This window comes from Bubalus bubalis, chromosome 14 (genome assembly GCF_019923935.1).
Source record: "Bubalus bubalis isolate 160015118507 breed Murrah chromosome 14, NDDB_SH_1, whole genome shotgun sequence".
Taxonomy (NCBI): Eukaryota; Metazoa; Chordata; class Mammalia; order Artiodactyla; family Bovidae; genus Bubalus; species Bubalus bubalis.
This window is the reverse complement of record NC_059170.1, coordinates 8890629-8910534: the sequence shown is the minus strand read 5'-3', so window position 1 is coordinate 8910534 and position 19906 is coordinate 8890629. Positions and strand designations below refer to the sequence as shown.

General features: G+C 51.5%; 2 protein-coding genes across 5 annotated transcripts in view; one reads left to right on the top strand and one right to left on the bottom strand.

Moving 5' to 3' along the window:
- The first annotated feature begins 943 nt into the window (after positions 1–943).
- On the top strand, positions 944–6844 carry SNX21 (sorting nexin family member 21). 2 transcript variants are annotated; one of them, XM_025263360.2, is made up of 3 exons: positions 944–1575; positions 2008–2179; positions 5769–5998. In XM_025263360.2, exons 1-3 carry the CDS (start codon positions 1314–1316, stop codon positions 5785–5787), a joined length of 453 nt encoding a protein of 150 aa, XP_025119145.1. In that variant the 5' UTR covers positions 944–1313; the 3' UTR covers positions 5788–5998. The 2 variants fall into 2 exon arrangements, with proteins under 2 accessions (XP_025119145.1, XP_006051415.1); XM_006051353.4 differs by having other exon boundaries at positions 948–1575; positions 2008–2186; positions 5769–6844.
- The window catches only part of ACOT8 (acyl-CoA thioesterase 8), a 14746-nt gene continuing 1684 nt past the window's right edge, over positions 6845–19906 (bottom strand). Inside the window, exons 2-7 of one of the 3 annotated variants that reach the window (XM_025263362.3) lie at positions 19764–19900; positions 12559–12784; positions 9273–9430; positions 8965–9070; positions 8559–8753; positions 6845–7085 (exon numbers count right to left, since the gene is read on the bottom strand). In XM_025263362.3, the coding sequence (XP_025119147.1) occupies positions 8597–8753; positions 8965–9070; positions 9273–9430; positions 12559–12784; positions 19764–19900 (784 nt within the window). In that variant the 3' untranslated portion in view covers positions 6845–7085; positions 8559–8596. The remainder of the gene's footprint in view (positions 7086–8558; positions 8754–8964; positions 9071–9272; positions 9431–12558; positions 12785–19763; positions 19901–19906) is intronic. The other 2 variants (XM_006051357.4, XM_006051356.4) reach the window with 2 other exon arrangements.

The following is a 19906-nucleotide window of genomic DNA, read 5'->3' as shown; positions in this document are numbered from 1 at the left end:
ACTGAAGCCCAGGTACCTGGAGCCTGTGCTCTGCAACAAGAGAAGCCACTGCAATGAGAAGCCTGTGAACCGCAACGAAACACAGAGTAGCCCCTACTCGCCACAACTAGAGAAGGCCAGGCAAAGCAACGAAGCCCAGTGCAGCCAAAAGTAAAATTAAAAAAAAAAAAAAATATTAAAGAAGAAGGAGCTACCATCAGAGATTTTATCTGATCATACAATATAACTAGCAATATCTTCCCTGCTAGGGACTGATAGCTAGGCCTTCTGACAGGAAGGGATAATAAATTCTTGACCTACAGCTGCCTTCTGGATAAAAGATAAAAACACAGCTTGTTAGAGGAATTGCTGAGATTGCAACTGACATCGCAAGATAAAAAACAGGATGTGGAACTCAGGAGACCTGGGCTGCAAGGCCCCACTCTCAGAAACCTCTGGCAAGCTGTGTGACTTCGGGCAAGTAACTCAGCCTCTCTGGGTCTCAGTTTCCTCGTTTGTCTATGTGCTATGTGTGAGGCAGGCTCAAATGAGATTGTAAGAGCGTGTGAACACTGGAGAAACAATCACTGTGTAACTGATGATCCTCTTAGCCCCTGCTCTGAGCTAAGCTCTGCACTAGGGTCCTTTCGGAGAGCTGCAAAATTCGTGTTTCAGTTCTTATTGTTCTTGTTTTACGTATGAGAAAACCTAGGCCACTAGAGGTTAGAGTCCATCTCAGATCACATGGCTTCTCTTGGCCTCGGTTTCCTCCCAGAAGAGATGGGTTTCTGACTGCCGCGCAGTGACTTTGTAAAGTTAAAGAGTGCTGGGTGGAAATGAGGGGACAGTCTGCGGCCAGCCTGGGTCTCCGGGAGGGGTGGGCGGATTCAAGAAGGGCGTAGGCCCCTCCGGATTGGGGACGATCCCGGAGGAGGCCTGGCCTACCCAGGATTCCCATAGCCCTCCTGGAGCGAAGGGCCCGGGATTCCCGGGCGGCTCCGGGAGCGGGCGGGGCGGGAGGCGGGCCAGCAGCAGGAAGGGGCCGGAGCGGCGCTCGGAGCGGACTGGGCCGGTTCGGTGCAACCCGGTCGGCCTCGGCCAGCCTCCGGGAGCTGCACCGGGGAGAGGGGCGCCCCGGAGTGCGCCGCGAGGCGCAGGAGGCACAGCCGCGGGGAGAGCCCCGGGTCCCCTCAACGGGCAGGGGCGGGACCTCCACGGCGCCCCGCCCACCCCCGCCCCGGGCCCCGCCCCGCCCCTTCCCGGCGCGGGGCCGGGGTCCACCTCCCTCCCGCTCCGGCCCGCGACCCGGCGTCGCGCGCTCCCCCCGGGGTGCCATGGCCTCCCGGCTCCTGCATCGGCTGCGGCACGCCCTGACTGGCGACGGCCCCGGGGAGGCGGCGGCCGGCCCCGAGGCCGAGCAGTTCCCGGAGAGCTCGGAACTGGAGGACGACGATGCCGAGGGCCTGTCGTCCCGCCTCAGCGGCACCTTGAGCTTCACCAGCGCCGAGGACGACGACGAGGAGGACGGCGAGGACGACGACGACCCTGACCCCGACCCGCTGTCCGCTGGCGACCGGGTGGCGGGAGAAGACGCAGGCGAGTGCGGGAGGATGGAGGCGGGAACCCTGGGCTCGGTTAGGCCTCCACCCCGGCCGCGTTCCCGAGTTGATCCAGCCGAAACTCAAGACACTTCTTTTAAGTGCGTCCAGCTGCCTCTTGGCTGTGTGACCTTGAGAGACTCACAACACCTCTCTGGGCCAAGTTCCCTTGTGTCAAATCACTCCCATCTCAGGGTTGTTTAGGGCGTGAAATGTACAGTCTGGAATACAAACGGTAGTACTGTGCTAGGGATGTTTTGGGGGTGGAGATGTTTATTTAACACCTACTGTCCGCCCGGCAGGTGTTTGGCTCCGGGTCCCTGTCTGGCCCTCGTTTCCATTTATGTCAGATAGGGATAAAGCCTTTGTCATTCGTTGGGAGGAGGATGAATGAGGTCAGGCACCTAATTTACGTCAAACCTGGCCCCAGGCCCATCCTGTGCTCAAGCAGAACGGAGTCCCCCACCTGATGGGCAGCGGGGCAGTCAGCTCCTGACCCGGCAGTTGCAAGATTTCTGGAAGAAGTCCCGGAACACCCTGGTACCCCAGCGGCTGCTCTTTGAGGTGACCAACGCCACCGTGGTTAAGGACCCGCCCTCCAAGTACGTGGTGAGTGAGGGTCCAGGACCCTGAGCTATGAGTCTTAGAAGACCCTGGCTTAGAGAAAGTAAGGGAAGCTTCAGCATCCTGGGTGATCTGGCTATGTAGTTATAAATGGCTGCCCCATTTGACAGATGGGGAAACTGAGGCCAGAAGAGGGCTGTAACTTGAGCAGATCCTCAGGCAAATGAACCTATTCTATCCCAGTTTTGAGACTAAGAACTACTGTGCATGTCCTCTGCCCCCCGGACTTTTGCAAACTGTCACAAGATGCGAGATACATGGGGGAGAATATTATCTGAGTCAGACTTGAGACCAAGTTGGTATTGGTTGGAAAAATGGGTTTGGCATCCAGATCTTGATTCAGATCCCAGTTATTACCAGTTGTTTGACTTCAGGTGAGTTGTGAAACCTTGACTAACCCGTTTTCTCACCTGAACAATGGGGATAATGCAGGAGTTAAATGAGACAGTACACAGAAAGCCCTTAGCATTGTGCCTGGCATCTTGAAGTGCTCGATAAAATGGTAGTTCTGTTATTACTGTTTTACTTTGGGTTGGCCTGTTGTGGCCTCTTTGCAACTCAGAATTCTGAGTCAGTTCTCCAGCACTCGCACCTGTACAGAATAAGCTTGTCCGAAGGACTGGATTTAGGGGATTGGTGTGTGTGTGTGTGCTCAGTCATGTCCGACTCTTTGCAGCCCCATGGACCATAGCCCACCAGGCTCCTCTGTCCATAGGATTTTCCAGGCAAGGATACTGGAGTGGGTTGCCATTTCCTTCGCCAGGGGATTGGTGGGTTGGGGTAAAGATTGATGGGTTGCAGGGGTGCGGGCTGATTTCCTGACTGTGGAAAGGAGGAACACACGGAGGATGCGGTTGGCCTGGTCCTGAAACCCAGCCTAACCTGGCTGGTCGTGGCAGTGACAGCTCCCTGCCTCTCACTTCCCTCCTCTTCCCCACCCTCCTACATTTCTGACTCAGTAGGAAGGGGACCTGGAGCCCTGTCCCACATCTGGACCTCTCCACCCCTTTCCGAGGCTCTCAGTGAAAAAAGGGCTACACCCACAGGGCAGCTGCTCCAGTTTCAGCGGAGAATGACTCTGATCAAGTCTTGAGTGGCAGAAGTCCTGGCTGGGGGTCATGCGTAGGAGGGGGGCGCATGGAGCAGCTGAGAGACAGGGAAGTTGGGAGCAGCTCTGGGAAGAGAAAGACAAGATGAGCCCAGCCTGGCCTGGGCCGGGCCTGGGAGAATCCCAGGGAATCAGGAGCCTGGGGGTGGGTCTCAAACAGTCAGACCCGACTGAGTGACTAGGCAACAAATCCTGCTTCAACATCTCCTGGAGGTTAAGAGCACAGACTTTGGAATTAGGTCGGCCTGGGTTTGAGTCCCAGTTGGGCCATTTACCAGCTGTGTGACTTAGAGGAGGTCTTTAAACCCTTTGCCTTCTCTGGAAGCCTGCTTCCTGAGCTGACAGAGGTGTGGACACCTTCCTCGCAGTGAGGTTGTAATGGTGAAATAGTGGCTGTGAAGAACTCACACCACGGTGTGGTGCAGGGTAGTGCTCAGTTAATGATCCTCATTATTACCTGTCACGTAGGACAACAGAAGGATCAGGCAGTGGATCTAAAATGGGTTTTTGTCCAAAAACTACCAATGAAAATAAAAGCTAGATGAACATAAGGAGTCACTATAGATGAGGGCTTCCTGAAATGTCTTCTGCAGAAAACTGGTTCCCTGGAATATTAGTAACTGTCCCTTTAAAGAAAATACAAAAGCTTTACAGTCAATATGTAATGTTTTGGGAATGTGGAGTTGAACTAGAGTAAAATAAGTTTCTTTATTGTTAAACTTTCTAATCCTGAATACTAATGCAGACTGACTCTTCCAGAGTGAGCAGGCAAACCTGATTGAGCAGGGGTGGCTCCGATACTGGCAGTTTCACAGGACAGATTTGAGAGTAAAATCTGGGTTTGGTGTTAGTACACTTTTAACATCTGTGTGTGTGTGTGTGTGTGTGTGTGTGTGTGTGTGTGCGCGCGCGCGCGTGCTCAGTTGCAACCGATTCTTTTTAACATCTAATGCTTGCTAATCCCCTTTTTAGACCTGTTAGCTCAGCATTATTATAGATTAAAGCATATTTGGGTTCTCAGACCTGGTGGGAAGCTTAGTGGTCATCTTGTTCAGCATTTCCCAAACCTCCATCACCCTCACAATTTTTGTCCTATCTAAATGCTACTTTTACCAATTGGTGCTTATCATTTTTCTTCAAATAAACATTTTTTAAAAAATAACTTTAAAAGACAACTTTACAAAACAACTGTAGATGGGAAGCTTGACTGCTGGTGCTGCTAAATCACTTCAGTCATGTCCAACCCTGTGCGACCCCATAGACGGCAGCCCACCAGGCTCCCCCGTCCCCAGGATTCTCCAGGGAAGCTTGACTAACTCACCATAAAAAGAAGATAACCATAAAAATAAAAGCAGTGAAACTGTCATTAAAGTCTGGCTAGATGCTGCTGCCTGGAGGTGGCGCTGACAAATTCTCTTTTCTGGCTTTTCTAAAAATGGAGCTGAGAAGTGTTGGAGAAGGGCTTTTGTGAACCAAACTGAGAGCTTCTCAATTTGTAATCAGAAAGATTCACAGAGAATGAGAGGGGTATCACCTCCTGCCTCTATTCAAGTGTTATTCACTCCAGTACTTACCACCTAAACATCCCGGGGACCGATGTTTGTTCCCGTCCCACACCTGAGTAAACACTGAGCTGGGCAGGCGCTCCATTCACTCGAGTGGAAGTGGACCCAAGAAGGGGACCACCCTGCCCGACTCCCATAGGGAGGGAGCATCTGACCCAAGGGTAGAACTTGGGTCCCGGTACCAGTCCAGTGTGCTTTACACTGGTCACTACTGGGAGTGTCTGAAGACCTGTGTTGAGGGTCTGGATGGGAATAACCCAGCCATGTGGAGCCGTGTGTCCAGAATGGAACAAAGCTCCAAGCTGGTCCTAAAGGTTGGCCTGGAGATGGGCCTGGGTTTCAACACACGGCTGGTTTTCCAGAGGGGCTGTCAGAAGAGCTTGCTTCCCAATGGGAGGGGCTTCCCAGGTGGCACTAGTGGTAAAGAACCTGCCTGCCGAGGCAGGAGACATGAGACCTGGGTTTGATCCCTGGGTGGGAAGATCCCTTGGAGGAGGGCATGGCAACCCACTCCAGTATTCTTGCCTGGAGAATCCCATGGACAGTGGAGCCTGGTGGGCTATAGTCCATAGGGTTGCAGCAAGTCCAACGCGACTGAAGCAACTTAGCACACGCTCCCTGGAAGGGGTGAGGGGGGCAGCCGTCCAGGCACTAAAGCTCATCCCTGTCTTTTTCTCCCTGTGCTGCCTTGGGCCTGGGTCATTTCAGACGAACCTCAGGTAAGATGAGACTGGGCTCCCCGGCTGCAGCCCTGGCAGCTCCCACCCTCCAGGCTCGATCTCCAGGGTGAAGGGAAGGGGTAGGGGAAGAGAGTTGGAAGTGGGGGTGGGGGGTCAGGGAGGGAAGGGGCCTGGGGACACCCTGCCTCTGCCCTGACCCCCGCCCTCCCTGCAGCTCTACACCCTCGCCGTGATGGGCCCGGGGCCACCAGATAGCCAGCCGGCCCAGATCTCCCGCCGCTACTCAGACTTTGAGCGGTTGCACCGAAACCTGCAGCGGCAGTTCCGGGGCCCCATGGCTGGCATCTCCTTCCCCCGCAAGCGCCTGCGCCGGAACTTTACCGCCGAGACCATTGCCCGCCGCAGCCGGGCCTTCGAGCAGTTTCTGGGCCACCTCCAGGCTGTGCCTGAGCTGCGCCACGCTGCAGACCTACAGGACTTCTTCGTGCTGCCCGAGCTGCGGCGGGCGCAGAGCCTCACCTGCACCGGCCTCTACCGCGAGGCCCTGGCGCTCTGGGCCAATGCCTGGCAGCTACAAGCCAAGCTGGGCATCCCCTGTGGCCCAGACCGACGCCTGCTAACCCTGGCGGGGCTGGCCGTGTGCCACCAGGAGCTGGAGGATGCCAGTGAGGCCCGGGCATGCTGTGAGAGGGCCCTGCAGCTTCTGGAGGCCGAGAGCCCGCACCCTCTGCTGGCCCCCTTTCTGGAGGCCCACGTGCGGCTCTCCTGGCGCCTGGGCCTGGACAAACGCCACTCCGAGGCCCAGCTCCAGGCCCTGCAGGAGGCAGGGCTGACCCCCACGCCACCCCCCAGTCTTAAAGAGTTACTCATCAAGGAGGTGCTGGACTAGCATCACCTAGACTTAAGGCCACTGTGGGAGAGGCGCCGCCCCCAGATGGGGGGTGGGCTGGGGGGCGGACAAGGACACAGGCAACTGCTGAGAGGCTCCCTGGGGTGCTGGGAACCCCAAGAAGGTCCACAGAGAATTTGCAGCAGACCAAGGAAACATGCTCTTCTACTGAGCTGCACTCAGGACAGGCTGGGATGGTGCAGGGAGAAAGTGAAAGTCTGACGCTGCCTTTCCAGCTTATGAATACCTGGGGGCCGTGACCCAGGTCAGGGTCGATGGTCTGTCTTCCCACAGACCAGCCTGGCTGAAGGGCCAGGGACTGTGGCTGTGGAGTCCTGGAGTTGATGGCTGGAGGGAGGGCTGCGATCCTGGCCCAGGGGGATTAAAGGGAAGCAGCTCCAGTGGTTTGAGTCTCTTTATTGGATGTCCTGGACAGAAGGCCCAGCCCTGGATGGTAATCCAGCCTCAGGAGTAGGGGGAGAAGGGAGATCCTTGAAGCCCTAGGCCCAGCTGGCACCTCTGGCTACAACTTGCTCGTTGAGTCCCAGGGCTGAACTCGGATCACGCCCTCCTGGGCACAGGACACAGCCAGGACCCCGTCCTGACGCCACAGCCGCCCGTGAACCAGGCCCCGGGAGCCACCTGCGGATGAAGAGAAGAATCTCAATGGCCTTCTGTCTCCCACCGCCCAGCCAAACGCGCTCCTTGCAAGAGGTGCAGCTCGGGTTGGGCTGCCCCATGCCAGAGCCATGCTTGGTGGGGTGGTCACTCCCAATCTCCAAACACCCCTTTAGGAGCCTATTATGGTTGCTCAAGGGTGTAACTCCTCCCAAGGGAGCCCCACTTGATGGTTTAAAAGCACTTTCATGTATCTGCTGACTTCCTCAAAAAAAAAAAAAATCCCAAGGGGAGAAGTTCTGAGAACAGTCTGGTTCAGTAGTTCAGCTAGGTGGATCTGCCCAACCTCTGGCCACTTGTGTAAGGAAACCCATCAGTTCCCTTTCTAATAAATCTGGCCCTCCAGGCCAGTCATTCATATTATTAAAAAAAATAATCTTCCACAATCACAGGGACAAAGGGGCTCAGGGGAGAGGACATGAAGCCATGAGGAGCCTAGGCACTCCCCTCTGCACTTGGAGATTCTCCCTTGCTACCCAGGGCCGGAGTCTGACGTTTAGGAAGGGAACTGCTGGTTTCTTTTAAACACAGTACAGCCCACTTAGTTCTCACGGTAGCCAAGTAAAGCAGGCCTTGTCCTGTGTTCCAGGTGATGACACTCAAGCCCAGAGAGGCTCGGGAACTTGGTCTTAAGGATCAGGTCAAAGCCGAACCCAAGAGACCTACCATCAAGGTGGCTGTTCCTGTGCTGTGATGCTGTTGGTTCTTGAGAGTCCCTCTTCCCTGAGTATAAAGAGTCCCTTAATTTTTGTCCCTGTTTCACAAAACAAGGCTTCTCTTCATTTGAAATGCACTTCCTTGGGACGGAAGCCAGGGCTCTGAGACCAGGCGCTGATGAACAAGTCTGGGTTTCTTGCTTCACAGTATAAGGAGGGTCCAAGCAGTGGGGCCCCTACACTGCTGAGGGCCCCAACCCCCAGGCCAGGCTAACTGTCAGAATCACTTAGGGAATCTTCGTAAAAATACCTTCCTGGACCTCATCCAAGCCCTGCAGTCAGAATCTTGGGGGTCAAATCTGGGAATGTTTTGAAAAAGCTCTCCCAAGAAGTGGAAGAATAGGCCCCCAGCTTTGGATCCCTCTGCTCTGGTGCAACCCTATTTGTGTAGACGAGGAAACAGAGTGGAGATGGGACTTGCCCAGCATCACACAGAGAATCTGAAGTGGTTCTGGGACTAGCGCTGAGCCTCAGATAAAGTGAATCATGTCCCCAGCATGTTATAGAAATGAAGAGCTGAGCAGGTGTCCTGTCCTCAGGCCGCACCCTGTCATTTTGAAGACAAGGATGCCACAGCCTGCGGAAGCAGGAGAGGAAGTGATCTGTGCGGTGCTCCACAGCAAGTGGGTGGGGCAGCATCACCCAAGAAAGCAGGCTCCCTGCCCTCCCCACCGAAGGCACCAAGGTCAGCACCCTCGTCCCCCGTGACCCCAGTACTCACCAGCCCAGGGGCTCTCACACTCATAGAGCATCCAGTGGTCAGCTCGGAAAGGGGCATGGAACCACATGGAGTGGTCCAGGGAGACCATGAAGCCCACCTTGTAGTCCCAGTGGTGGGGCAGCATTGCTGTGCCCAGGAAGGCAAAATCTGAGATGTAGGCCGCCACACAGCAGTGCATCTTCATGTCGCCCTCGCCTGCAACAGGTTCCGGCCCCATCAGCCCTGGGCTCCTGGGCTTTACAGCTCAGGACCTGCAGGGAGGTAGGGAGAAAGGGGCTGCCGTGCACAGATGTGCAGACTCTTCACAAGGTCACCTGGCCCAAGGGGGCGTGTGCGTGTGTGTGATGGAGGTCAAGGGAGATGAAGACTGGAAGAGGGCAGGGGTGGGTGAGGACTGAAATCCTACCTGCGTCTCCCACCCTGGACCTTGAAAGTATCTTCTTCCAGTTTTGCACAAAGGCACCTTATGCTTAGCAGGGGACCTGGAGAAGAATCTCGGCCAGGTGCCTTGCCTTCCCCAGGAAAGGCCCACGTGAGGATTCCCATCACTTCCCCATTCTCCCCCCGCAAAAGGCTGAGCTCAGTTCTCTGTCACTCAGATAAGAAAATGGGCCCATAGTGTGGGAGGACCATGCCCAAGGCCACCCAGGGCAGAGGAGGTACAGGTCTAGACCCCCGAAGAGAGTTTCCTTTCAGGCCAAGGGGTCTGCTTACCAATATAGCCCCGGGCTCGCACCCAGAACATCTGTTTGGGCTCCATTTTCTTCAGCTGGCTTGGAGTGGGTGGGTTTACCACCTTGATCTCAATGGGCACTTCCTGGGCAGCAATTCGGTTCAGCCCCACTCGGTACCTCTCTTGGAGCTTCGGGTCCCTGAAAGTAAAGGGGAGAGGGGTGGGGAGACCCCGGAAGATGGGGAACCTGTCTGAGCTGCCTCTTCTGACCCCGCTTGTTCCTCCACAGGAACTCCTGACATCCCCAGACCTCCCCTCCCCTCCAGCAGGCAGGATAGGACAGTATCTGCATCCTTTCTTTGCCACTGAGGAGCCCTGTGGCCTGCTGCAAGTTAGTCATCATCAGCCCTTTCCCATCTGCAAAATGTGGATGATGACAGTCACCTCCCTCATAGTTAACACTGGGGAGGAGACAACACGATGCATGTGAAGCCAACACGTCACCCAGCTGTGGGGCTACCCTGTAATGGCCCAGCTCCAGGCTATCATCTCTGAACTCAGATGCTATCCTCCCTGCTCTCTGAGAAGTGGAGTAAACACAGAGGGTGCAGATAGCCAGCTCAGGAAGTGCATGGGGGCGGGAGTTAGACCCAGGCAGCCTGGCTCCTCCTCCGTTCCTGCTCGTAACCGCTTCTCTGTTCTAACCCTCAGGAAACAGGCTGCCCTACTTAGACTGACTTACCTAACCTGAGCCACTGGGGACTCCATCTCCCGGGGCAAGGAGGCCATTTCCAGGGAAGCCCCTTCGCCACAGGGACCACCACCCCTCATGCCCCTAGTGCTCTTCCCCAGTATTTCATTTCCCTCCCTTTCCCCTTGAGCCCTGTCTGATGGAAACTTCTGTGATGATGGAATGTTCTGGTCCACTGTGGTGGCCACTAGCCACATCGGGCTGCTGAGGGCTTGACATGTGGCCAGTGTGACTGAGGAACAGATCTGAATTAACTCTCTTTAATGTTAATAAACTGAACACAGCCCCCTGTGGTTAGTAGTTTCCTTATGGGAGACACAGTTCTAGATTCAGGGATCTTTAAGAACAATGTCCTCCTTTCATTCTCAAAGTTTTTTATTTAATTTATTTTTGTCTGCGGCATGTGGAATCTTAATTCCCCGAACAGGGACTGAACCCCAAGCCCCCTGTAGTGAAAGTTAACCACTGCACCGCCAGGGAGAAAAGAAGAGAAAGAAAGTGAAAGTTGCTCAGTCGTGTCCAACTCTTTGCAATCTCATGGACTGTACAGTCCATGGAATTCTCCAGGCCAGAATACTGGAGCGGGTAGCCGTTCCTTTCTCCAGGGGATCTTCCTGACCCAGGGATTGAACCCAGGTCTCCTTCTCAAGTATTTTGGAGCTCTGACCACACACCAGGCTCCATGTTTATTCCTCTCTGTCAAGAGTGGCATAACTGTAATTTACTGAGCGCTCACTGAGCACCTTGTTATCACTTATCTCTGGCATCCTCACAGCAGCCTTACGAGGTAGGGATTCCGATGGAGTTTAATAACTGATCACAAGCTCAAAGTGGGAAAGCAACTTGCCAGACTCACAAGGCAGGCAGTGACAGAGTCCAGATCTGAGCCCAGGCCTTTCCCAGGTTCGGACGCACATTCGCTGCATCTCACTGGGCTGACTCCCCTGCACAGGGCACTAGGCAGTGGAGCCCTCCTTACCACTCAGCTGGGAAGCAGGCGGGGCAGAAACAATGACCCCCATTTTTCATATGAAGAAGCGGGGCTCTGAGAGGTAGGAGAGGGGAAAGCTACACAGCAGGTGGGCACCAAGAGAGGTGGAGCCCTGGCAGGAATCAGTAACCGACCAGGAACCTGTGGGCACCTCTGTCAAGTTTATGATTAACTTCCATATCTGAACCTTTATTCCTTTTCTTGTTCAAAACGTGTTCTCAAGACTGAAGAGTATTGAAAGAAAGGTGGGAACTGTAATTGAGCAGCACCCTGTGGGGCCTTCCGGGGACTGGTCTTCATCCACTTCCTTGGTTTTCACTCCTCTCTGAGGTACCCAGGTAACCAGCATTTGATGCACATTTCCTGAGTTGTTTTACAGCTGTGAAAACTCCCCACCAAACGGAAGATGTTAACTACTGACAACCATGAGCATATATCCCTGGGGCCTTCTGGAACCTGGGGACTGATAAGGTTCACCCCTGAGACACTGCCCTGTTACGTCAGCATCAGCCAATCAGAGAACTGCGCATGAGTGGATCACGTGCCCTGCAGCCCGCCCCACCCTGCCAGTCTAGCTTTTTTCTTCTTTTAATATTTATTTATTTACTTTTATCTGGCTGTGCTGTGTCTTAGTTGTGGTAGGGGGTTCTTTGATCTTTGCGATACTCAGGATCTTTCGTTGTTGTATGCAGGATCTAGTTCCCCAACCGGGGATTGAACTCAGGCTCCCTGCGCTGGCAGCACAGTGTTAGCCACTGAACCACCACGGAAGCCCCCAGCTTGCTTTTTTTTTAATTGGAGGATAACTGCTTTACAATGTCATGTTAGTTTCTGCTGTACAACAAAGTGTATCTGATAGGGACAGAGTTAAGGGACAAACAGGTGATTAAATAGTGAATCCCACGAGGGGATTGTGGGCTTCCCTGGGAAAGCCTAGTAAGTTAATGATTACTCAAGAAAGCAGGTTTGTTTAGCAACAAAACCATGCAACAGAAGCACGAGACCTGCCCCCAAAACAATGAGACCCACATCCTGCCCAGTGAGCTCAGTAAGTTAATGATCCCTGGGACATACTCTGCACACATGAAAAACAGTCATTTATGGACCTAGCTTGACCACGCAGGGACAAGAAAACTTCCCTGCTCAAGCTGGAGGAGAAGCTGATGTTGGAAGCATGACATCTACTCAAGAAAGACAAAGACGTTCTCCTCCCCACTTTTCCTTCAATTATAAAACTGTAGCCCAGTAAGTTCTCAGGGTGTGTGGTATGTCTCTCCCACCCACTTATAAGCCTCATAAGCATCCTCTCCTAATAAATCACTTATCAATCACTTTGCCTCTTGCTGAATTATTTTCTGTGCTGAGCCATAAAGGACTATGGTGCCGAAGCTCTTCAGAGCCCCTGAAGTGACACCAAATGGTTTCAAATCAGCTGTAAGTATACCTATATTCCCTCCCTTCCACTCCCCCAATTCCCAATCTAGCTTTTTAAAATGCTAGTTGGGATCCACTGAAGGAGGCCGTGACCCGCCAATGGGTGGCAACGGCAGTTTGAACACTGTCCTGGGGCCTCCAGGTCTCTCACCTTAAAAATTGGTCAATGAGGTCCTCATGGCCAAGCACCTCCTCCGGCGGGGGCACAGCAGGCATGGAGAACTGGTGCTGCATGGGGCTGGGCTGGGCCTTCTGGAAGGAGGCCTGGCAGATAAAGATGGGCCTGCCATGTTGCACGGCCTTCACGAAGCGCACAGAGAAGCTTGCCCCTGTCCGCGTCCGCTCCACCTGGTACAGCACAGGCACCTTCGGGTCCCCTGCAGCGGGCACAAGGCACACAGTGAGCCCAAGTGAGTCCCGCGGGCCCACTCACCTAATGGTTCTCCATTTCTTTACTGCTCAGTAGCTACTGACTCGGAGAAGGCAATGGCACCCCACTCCAGTACTATTGCCTGGAAAATCCCATGGACAGAGGAGGCTGGTAGGCTGCAGTTCATGGGGTCGCTTGCAAAGAATTGGACACCACTGAGCGACTTCACTTTCACTTTTCACTTTCATGCATTGGAGAAGGAAATGGCAACCCACTCCAGTATTCTTGCCTGGAGAATCCCAGGGACAGAGGAGCCTAGTGGGCTGCCGTCTATTGGGTCGCACAGAGTCAGACACGACTGAAGCGACTTAGCAGCAGCAGCAGCAGCTACTGACTGCAGCCTGCTGAGTCCCAGGTACTGGGGATACAGGGAGGAAACCTAGACCCTGTCATCAGGATGCTCCTGGTGCAGGCAGAGCTCCTGTCCATCAATAGCACAGGCAAGAAGGGACACTGCCAGATTCCCTGCATTCAAAGCCTGGCTCCGCCACTCACCAGCTGCAGCTGTGCGACCTTGGGGAAATCACTTAACCTCTCTGAGCAGTTAACCCATCTGTGAAATGGGAACATCATAGTGTTCATACCTCTCAGGATTTCAATGAGGGTAAATTAGTTCAGAGTTGTAAGGTATGTTCAGAATAATATCCAGCACACAGTAAGTTCTCTGTTTAAATAAAATACTCTCAGCTTTTGTCTTGTTCCACCTATGACTGGGATCTTGTCATGAGCCCAGAACCATTCTTCTAGATCAGGTGTCAGCAAATCTGGTCTGCTGCCTGTTTTCTTTCTTTAAAACAATTTTATCAATTTATTTTTGGCTACACTGGGTCTTCATTGCTTTTTGAGGGCTTTCTCCAATTGCTGCGAGCAGGGGCTACTCTCTAGTTATGGTGCCTGGGCTTCTCACTGCGGTGACTTTTCTTGTTGCAGAGCACAGGCTCCAGGCACCTGGGCTTCATTAGTTGTAGCACTCGGGCTCAGTGGTTGCAGCATGTGGTCTCAGTTGCTCCGCAGAACATGGGATCTTCCACAGCAGGAATTGAACCCATGTCCCTTGCAACGGCAGGTGGATCATTATCCATTGCACCACCAGGGGAAGTCCCTGCTGCTTATTTTCTTTCTGTTTTTCTTTTCTACCTTCCTTTTTTTTTTTTTTTTTGAGAACAAGCAAAGGTCATTTATTCAGAATTTAGTACATCAAGGGAGTCAGCCACAATTACTTCCATTTGGGAGAGACCCAAAGGCAGACAGAGGAGTGGGAAAGCTTTATGCTGCTGCTGCTGCTAAGTCACTTCAGTCGTGTCCAACTCTGTGCGACCCCATAGACAGCAGCCCACCAGTCTCCCCCGTCCCTGGGATTCTCCAGGCAAGAACACTGGAGTGGGTTGCCATTTCCTTCTCCAATGCGTGAAAGTGAAAAGTGAAAGTGAAGTCGCTCAGTCATGTCCAACTCTTCACAACCCCATGGACTGCAGCCTACCAGGCTCCTCCATCCATGGGATTTTCTAGGCAAGGGTACTGGAGTGGGGTGCCATCGCCTTCTCCGGGGAAAGCTTTATAGTGGGGAAAAAAAAAAGATTTCCGGTGTGCCCTGCTTGGAGACCGCTGGCAAGGGGAAGCTGCTGCTGCTGCTGCTAAGTCGCTTCAGTTGTATCCGACTCTGTGCGACCCCATAGACGGCAGCCCACCAGGCTCCTCTGTCCCTGGGATTCACCAGGCAAGAACACTGGAGTGGGTTGCCATTTCCTTCTCCAATGCATGAAAGTGAAAAGTGAAAGTGAAGTCGCTCAGTGGTGTCCAATTCTTTGCAAGCGACCCCATGGACTTCAGCCTACCAGGCCCCTCCATCCATGGGATTTTCCAGGCAAGAGTACTGGAGTGGGGTGCCATTGCCTTCTCCAGGGAAAGCTTTCTAGTGGGAAAAAAAAAAGGTTTCCAGTGTGCCCTGCTTGGAGACCACTGGCAAGGGGAAGCTACAGGTAGGCTAACTATGTAATTGATGCAGGGCGCATGTTTGGCTCTCCCTAGTTAGTCCTAAGTTGGAAACAGGTAAAAGGAAGCTCTCGGTTATTCATCAAGTCCTGGCCATTAGGGGCTGATCCTTACAGGGACTATGGTTTGACTCCCTAGACTGGCTGCTAGAAATGGTGGTCTGACACCCTCCAAACCTGACTTGTAGATAGTAGGCTGGTCTCCTGTGCTACTTGCTACCAGTTGTGGCTCAGAGTACTTTTTTTATACACGGTTTGGCCATTGTCTGATATTCATTCTCCCAAGAAAGTCCTGCTGTCAAGTCAGTTCCTTCATTCTTAATGCAAATGGAAGTCACTAGGTCCTTCTCCTTTGGTGTCTGCTCTGTCAATGCAAGAGGGGAAACACTGGCCCCAGGGTAAGGACTATCAACCCTCAACAAACAGGCTGGGAAGGGTTTTTAGAGGGAGAGAGTCTTCCTGGTGTTCCTGAAGTCCTTTGGTCTGAGTCAGATGACCTCGGAGAACATCTAGGTGGTAAAACACCTTGGGGATGATTTTCAACTTTGAGAGGCAAGAAGCAAGTCTAGAGAAGTGTTGTTTCCTCCACCTTGTCCAGGTGGGAAGCCCCTGCCAGGCACAGGGGCTCATTCAACAGCCACAAACACGCCTGGAACGCCTTGAAGCCCAGCAGGTTTGCTCAGGTCTGCTAGCCGTCAATGCTAAAAGACACTTTTATCAGAATGGGGGCTCCTCAAGGCCTTAGTGGAGTAGGAAGTGGCAACCCACTCTAGTATTCTTGCCTACAGAATCCCATGGACAGAGGAACCTGGTGAGCTACAGTACATGGGGGTCACAAAGAGTCAGACACAACAGAGCAACAGAGCATGCACACAAGGCCAAAGGCCTTTGAGAAGGGTTTCCCAAGAGTCCAGAAACTGGAGATAGCTACATGAGCAGTCTGATTTCAGGGGATGGGAAAGAGGCCTCCCTTCCCTACCAAAAAAAGGTTTTCATCCAGTCCTTGGGCTGCAGCTAAAATGCAGTATTTTCCATTACTAGTGATTTACCTTTCAGTATGAATGAGTTCTTGGAGAAGGCAATGGCAACCTCTCCAGTACTCGTGCCTGGAAAATCCCATGGACAGAGGAGCCTGGTGGGCTGCAGTCCATGGGGTTGCAAAGAGTCGGACACGACTGAGCGACTTCACTTTCACTTTTCACTTTCATGCATTGGAGAAGGAAATGGCAACCCACTCCAGTGTTCTTGCCTGGAGAATCCCAGGGACGGGGGAGCCTGATGGGCTGCCGTCTATGGGGTCGCACAGAGTCAGACACGACTGAAGTGACTTAGCAGCATCAGCATGAATGAGTTCTAGATCTGTTCTTTAAAATTTGTATTGGAACAAAGCAGGTAGGCTCTGCAGTATATTGAAGGAAGAGAGAGAAAGAGTTATGGAGTTGAGTGCATTTGTTACATTGACCTGAAACAGATAGCCAGATACTTTTCCAGCAAAGTTATGTTTCTTCAGGATCAGCAGAGAATTGCAATTCGAGGTCTGCAACCATGGTGAGCCAGGTACAAGTCCCCGCCCAGCAAGGGAAGGAGCCCGCTTTTATAGTGGGGGGTGTGGGGGGGAGGGGGGCGGCTACTGTACAGTGTAATTGGGAGGGTCCTAGTAAACAAGGAACCTGTGGTTTTTCATTGGCTGATTCCTTGCCAGAAAGGAGTCTTTCTTTTTCCTCTTGGGCTCCATTGTCACAGGGCACGAGGGCGCCCTCTTCTGGCCTCCCAAGACTCCTGCATGGAGGTTTCCGTTTAATTTTTTACAGTTAAACTAAGGTATCTTCTCATGTTGGTTTCACATTAACTACGCCAAGTGGGTCTTATCCCAATTGTATAGATGGGGAAATTGATGCCATAAATAACATTTTTGGAGAATACAGCCAAGCCCATTTGTTTATGTATTTTGACTATTGTTTTGCCCATAAAATCGAAAATATTTATGATCTGCCTTTATAGAATGTTTTTTGACTTCTGCTGTAGAATCTCCAAGCTCTAAACCTATACCAGGGCTTCCCTGGTGGCTCAGCTGGTAAAGGAACCCACCTGCAATGTGGAAGACCTGGGTTCCATCCCTGGGTTGGGAAGATCTCCTGGAGAAGGGAAAGGCTACCCACTCCAGTATCCTGGCCTGGAGAATTCCATGGACTGTACCAAGCCAGATGACAACTATCTAGAGAAATACATTTTTTAAAAAATAAACAAACAAAAACCCAAACTCACATTCTCTCCTAGGCTTCAAGAAAAAGAATTGGTATGATAAATGGCCAAGAACCAGACCCCAACCTCACAGTATCTTTTAATTAAAAATATCACTGGAGGACTTCCCTGGCAGTCCAGTGATTAAGATCTGTCCTTCCAATGCAGAGAACAAGGGTTTGATCCCTGGTCAGGGAATTAAGGTCTAAGATCATTGGAGCACCATCACTGTTTATAAATCTTGATGTACCTGGTAGAGTGGGCTTCCCTGGTGGCTTAGCAGTAAAGAATTCACCTGCAGAGACTCAGGTTCAATCCCTGAGTCGGGAAGAAACCTTGGAGCAGGAAATGGCAACCTACTCCAGTATGCTTGCCTAGGGAATCTCATGGTCAGAGGAGCCTGGCTGGCTAAAGTCCATGGGGTCAGAAAGAGTTAGACACAACTTAGCAAGTAAACAGCACCCTGGTAGTGGGTCACATCAGAAACTAATAAGAGCTTCCCTTTCTGCCTTGCTGCCAGGAAGCTTGGAACTAACTTTTGTATAAAACTGCGATGATATGCCTTAGCCTAGTATTCTAACACAATCATTCCCCCCAAATCCCAGTCTCCTGGACCTTTAATTTATTACTTTTAAAACTTTTGCCCCAAATGTTTTTTTTTCCCACACTTTATTTTCTTGCAGATTATATTCCATTACAGGTTATTACAAGATATTGAATTCTCTATGCCTCACAGTAAATCTTTGTTGCAGATCTATTTTATGTATTAATAGTTTGTATCTGTTAACCCCATACTCCTAATCTGCCTCACCTTTATTTTATTTTTTAAATTAAAGAATTTATTTTTGGCCACATCACACGGCTTGCAGGATCTTAGTTTCCTGAACAGGGATTGAACCTAGGCCCTCCACAGTGAAACCATGGAGTCCTAACCACTGGGCCGTTAGGGAATTCTGACTTTTAACAGCCAGTTATTTTAAGCTGTCTTCTTTCAAGAAGCAGAAAGGGGATACAAATAACTGGTGATTATTAGGATATAGTGGTGTTGGCACCATTCATTTCATGCTGCTCCTGGATGGAGAATTTCCAAGGAAGTGGATGCCTCCCACAGAACCTGAGATGGGCTCTCCCATGGTTTTGGAATTATTTCCCAAGAGTGAAAGAGAAAAGCACAGAAGGAGAACAAAGCACAGAGCTTGGAGTCACCCAACCTCAGGTTCAAATCCTGGCCTTGCCTCTCTGAGCATTATGGAAGCTCCTTACATAACCTCTTTGGGTCCAAGGTTCCTTACACGTAGAATAAACACCCCTCTGGTTTACTGAAGAGGATCAAACAAGACAGTGTAAATAGCTGTGCACTATAACATGCAAATTGTAATCACTCCAATAAATTCACCGTCAAAAAATAACCATAAGTACTATTTATGGAGAACTCACAACCTGCCAGGCCCTGCACTAGATACTTCACTTACAAAGACTCAGAATTCTTTTCAAAAACTGGATAATGAAACTGGTTCAAAGGGATCAGATAATGCTCCTACTTCCACAAAACAAAACTGTCTCACTGGGTGAGAAGGATTACAGTATCAAAAGGCCAGGATTTTAGGAGTTTACATGCAAACTGAGGGAACCAAGGGCACAAGGGTACGTCTGCTTCCAACTGGCATAAAGGTTAAGAACAGGGCTCACCTCAAAATAAGCATTCAAATACTTTATAGCAATGACTATCAGGAAAGGACAGGAAATAAAGGGATGGGGAGTGACAAACAGAGTATAGTATGAAAAGGTATATTTACTATTAAACTATTCTATATTTGTATATATGCTGGGAAAGACTGAAGGCAAAAGGAGAAGTGGGCGACAGAGGATGAGATGGTTAGATAGCATCACTGACTCAATGGACATGAATTTGAGCAAACTCTGGGAGATAGTGAAGGACAGGGAAGCCTGGCAGGCTGCAGTCCTTACGGACACGAGTCATCGAGTGAACAACAACGATTCTATATTTGTAAAATGAAGGCGGGGAACCCACTGTCTTTTTTAATACAGATCACATTTTATAAAGTTACATAAATTCTTCTCAGCTGATGGGACCACGCTTGGGAGCATCTGCTTAGGAGTGAGATTTTTATGTTTCTCAAAAGAGCATGAGTTTTAAAAGATTATGCTCTTTCTTTGATTTGATCCCAGAGTTGTAAGCAGCTAGAACAATCTCACTTGGCCCAGGCCCTCCTGCATTTTTCAGGTGGGAAGAAGGAGAGGGTGAGGAAGAGTGGTTATCTCACTCAAGGGCACCTGGCAAATCAGTGACAAAGCTCCACCTAGACCAGAGGTCTCTTGATTCCCAGGCTGGTCTCTTTTCCAAACTCCTAGCAGAGATTCCAGTACTTGTCTGAGGAACCAGCACCAGGACTGGCATGAGAAGGTGTGTAAAGGATAAAGAGCAAAAGACCCACTGGGAACAGTTAAGCACCAACAAGTACCTAGTATCTCAACAGGTACTGGGTCTAAGGTTCTTCCTGGCCCCTGCCCTTCTTCCTCTAGGCTCCCCTGAGGTTGATCAACTAACCTCACCATCCCTCTCCCTTCTCCTTCTCTCCCACTTTCTCCTCAGTCACCACCCCCATCCCTCAAGGCCAGAATTCTTCTGCTGAGCCACCTGGGCTGGGATGGGGTAGGAAGGAGTTGGTTTACCTGGACGTACGAAGTAGCAGTGCAGGGAATGCACATGGACATCTTCACTCACAGACTTAGCTGCAGCCACCAGGGCCTGGCCCACGATCTGACCCCCAAACAGCCGCTTAGTTGAGGGTACCCAGTAATGCGTTCCTCTGTGG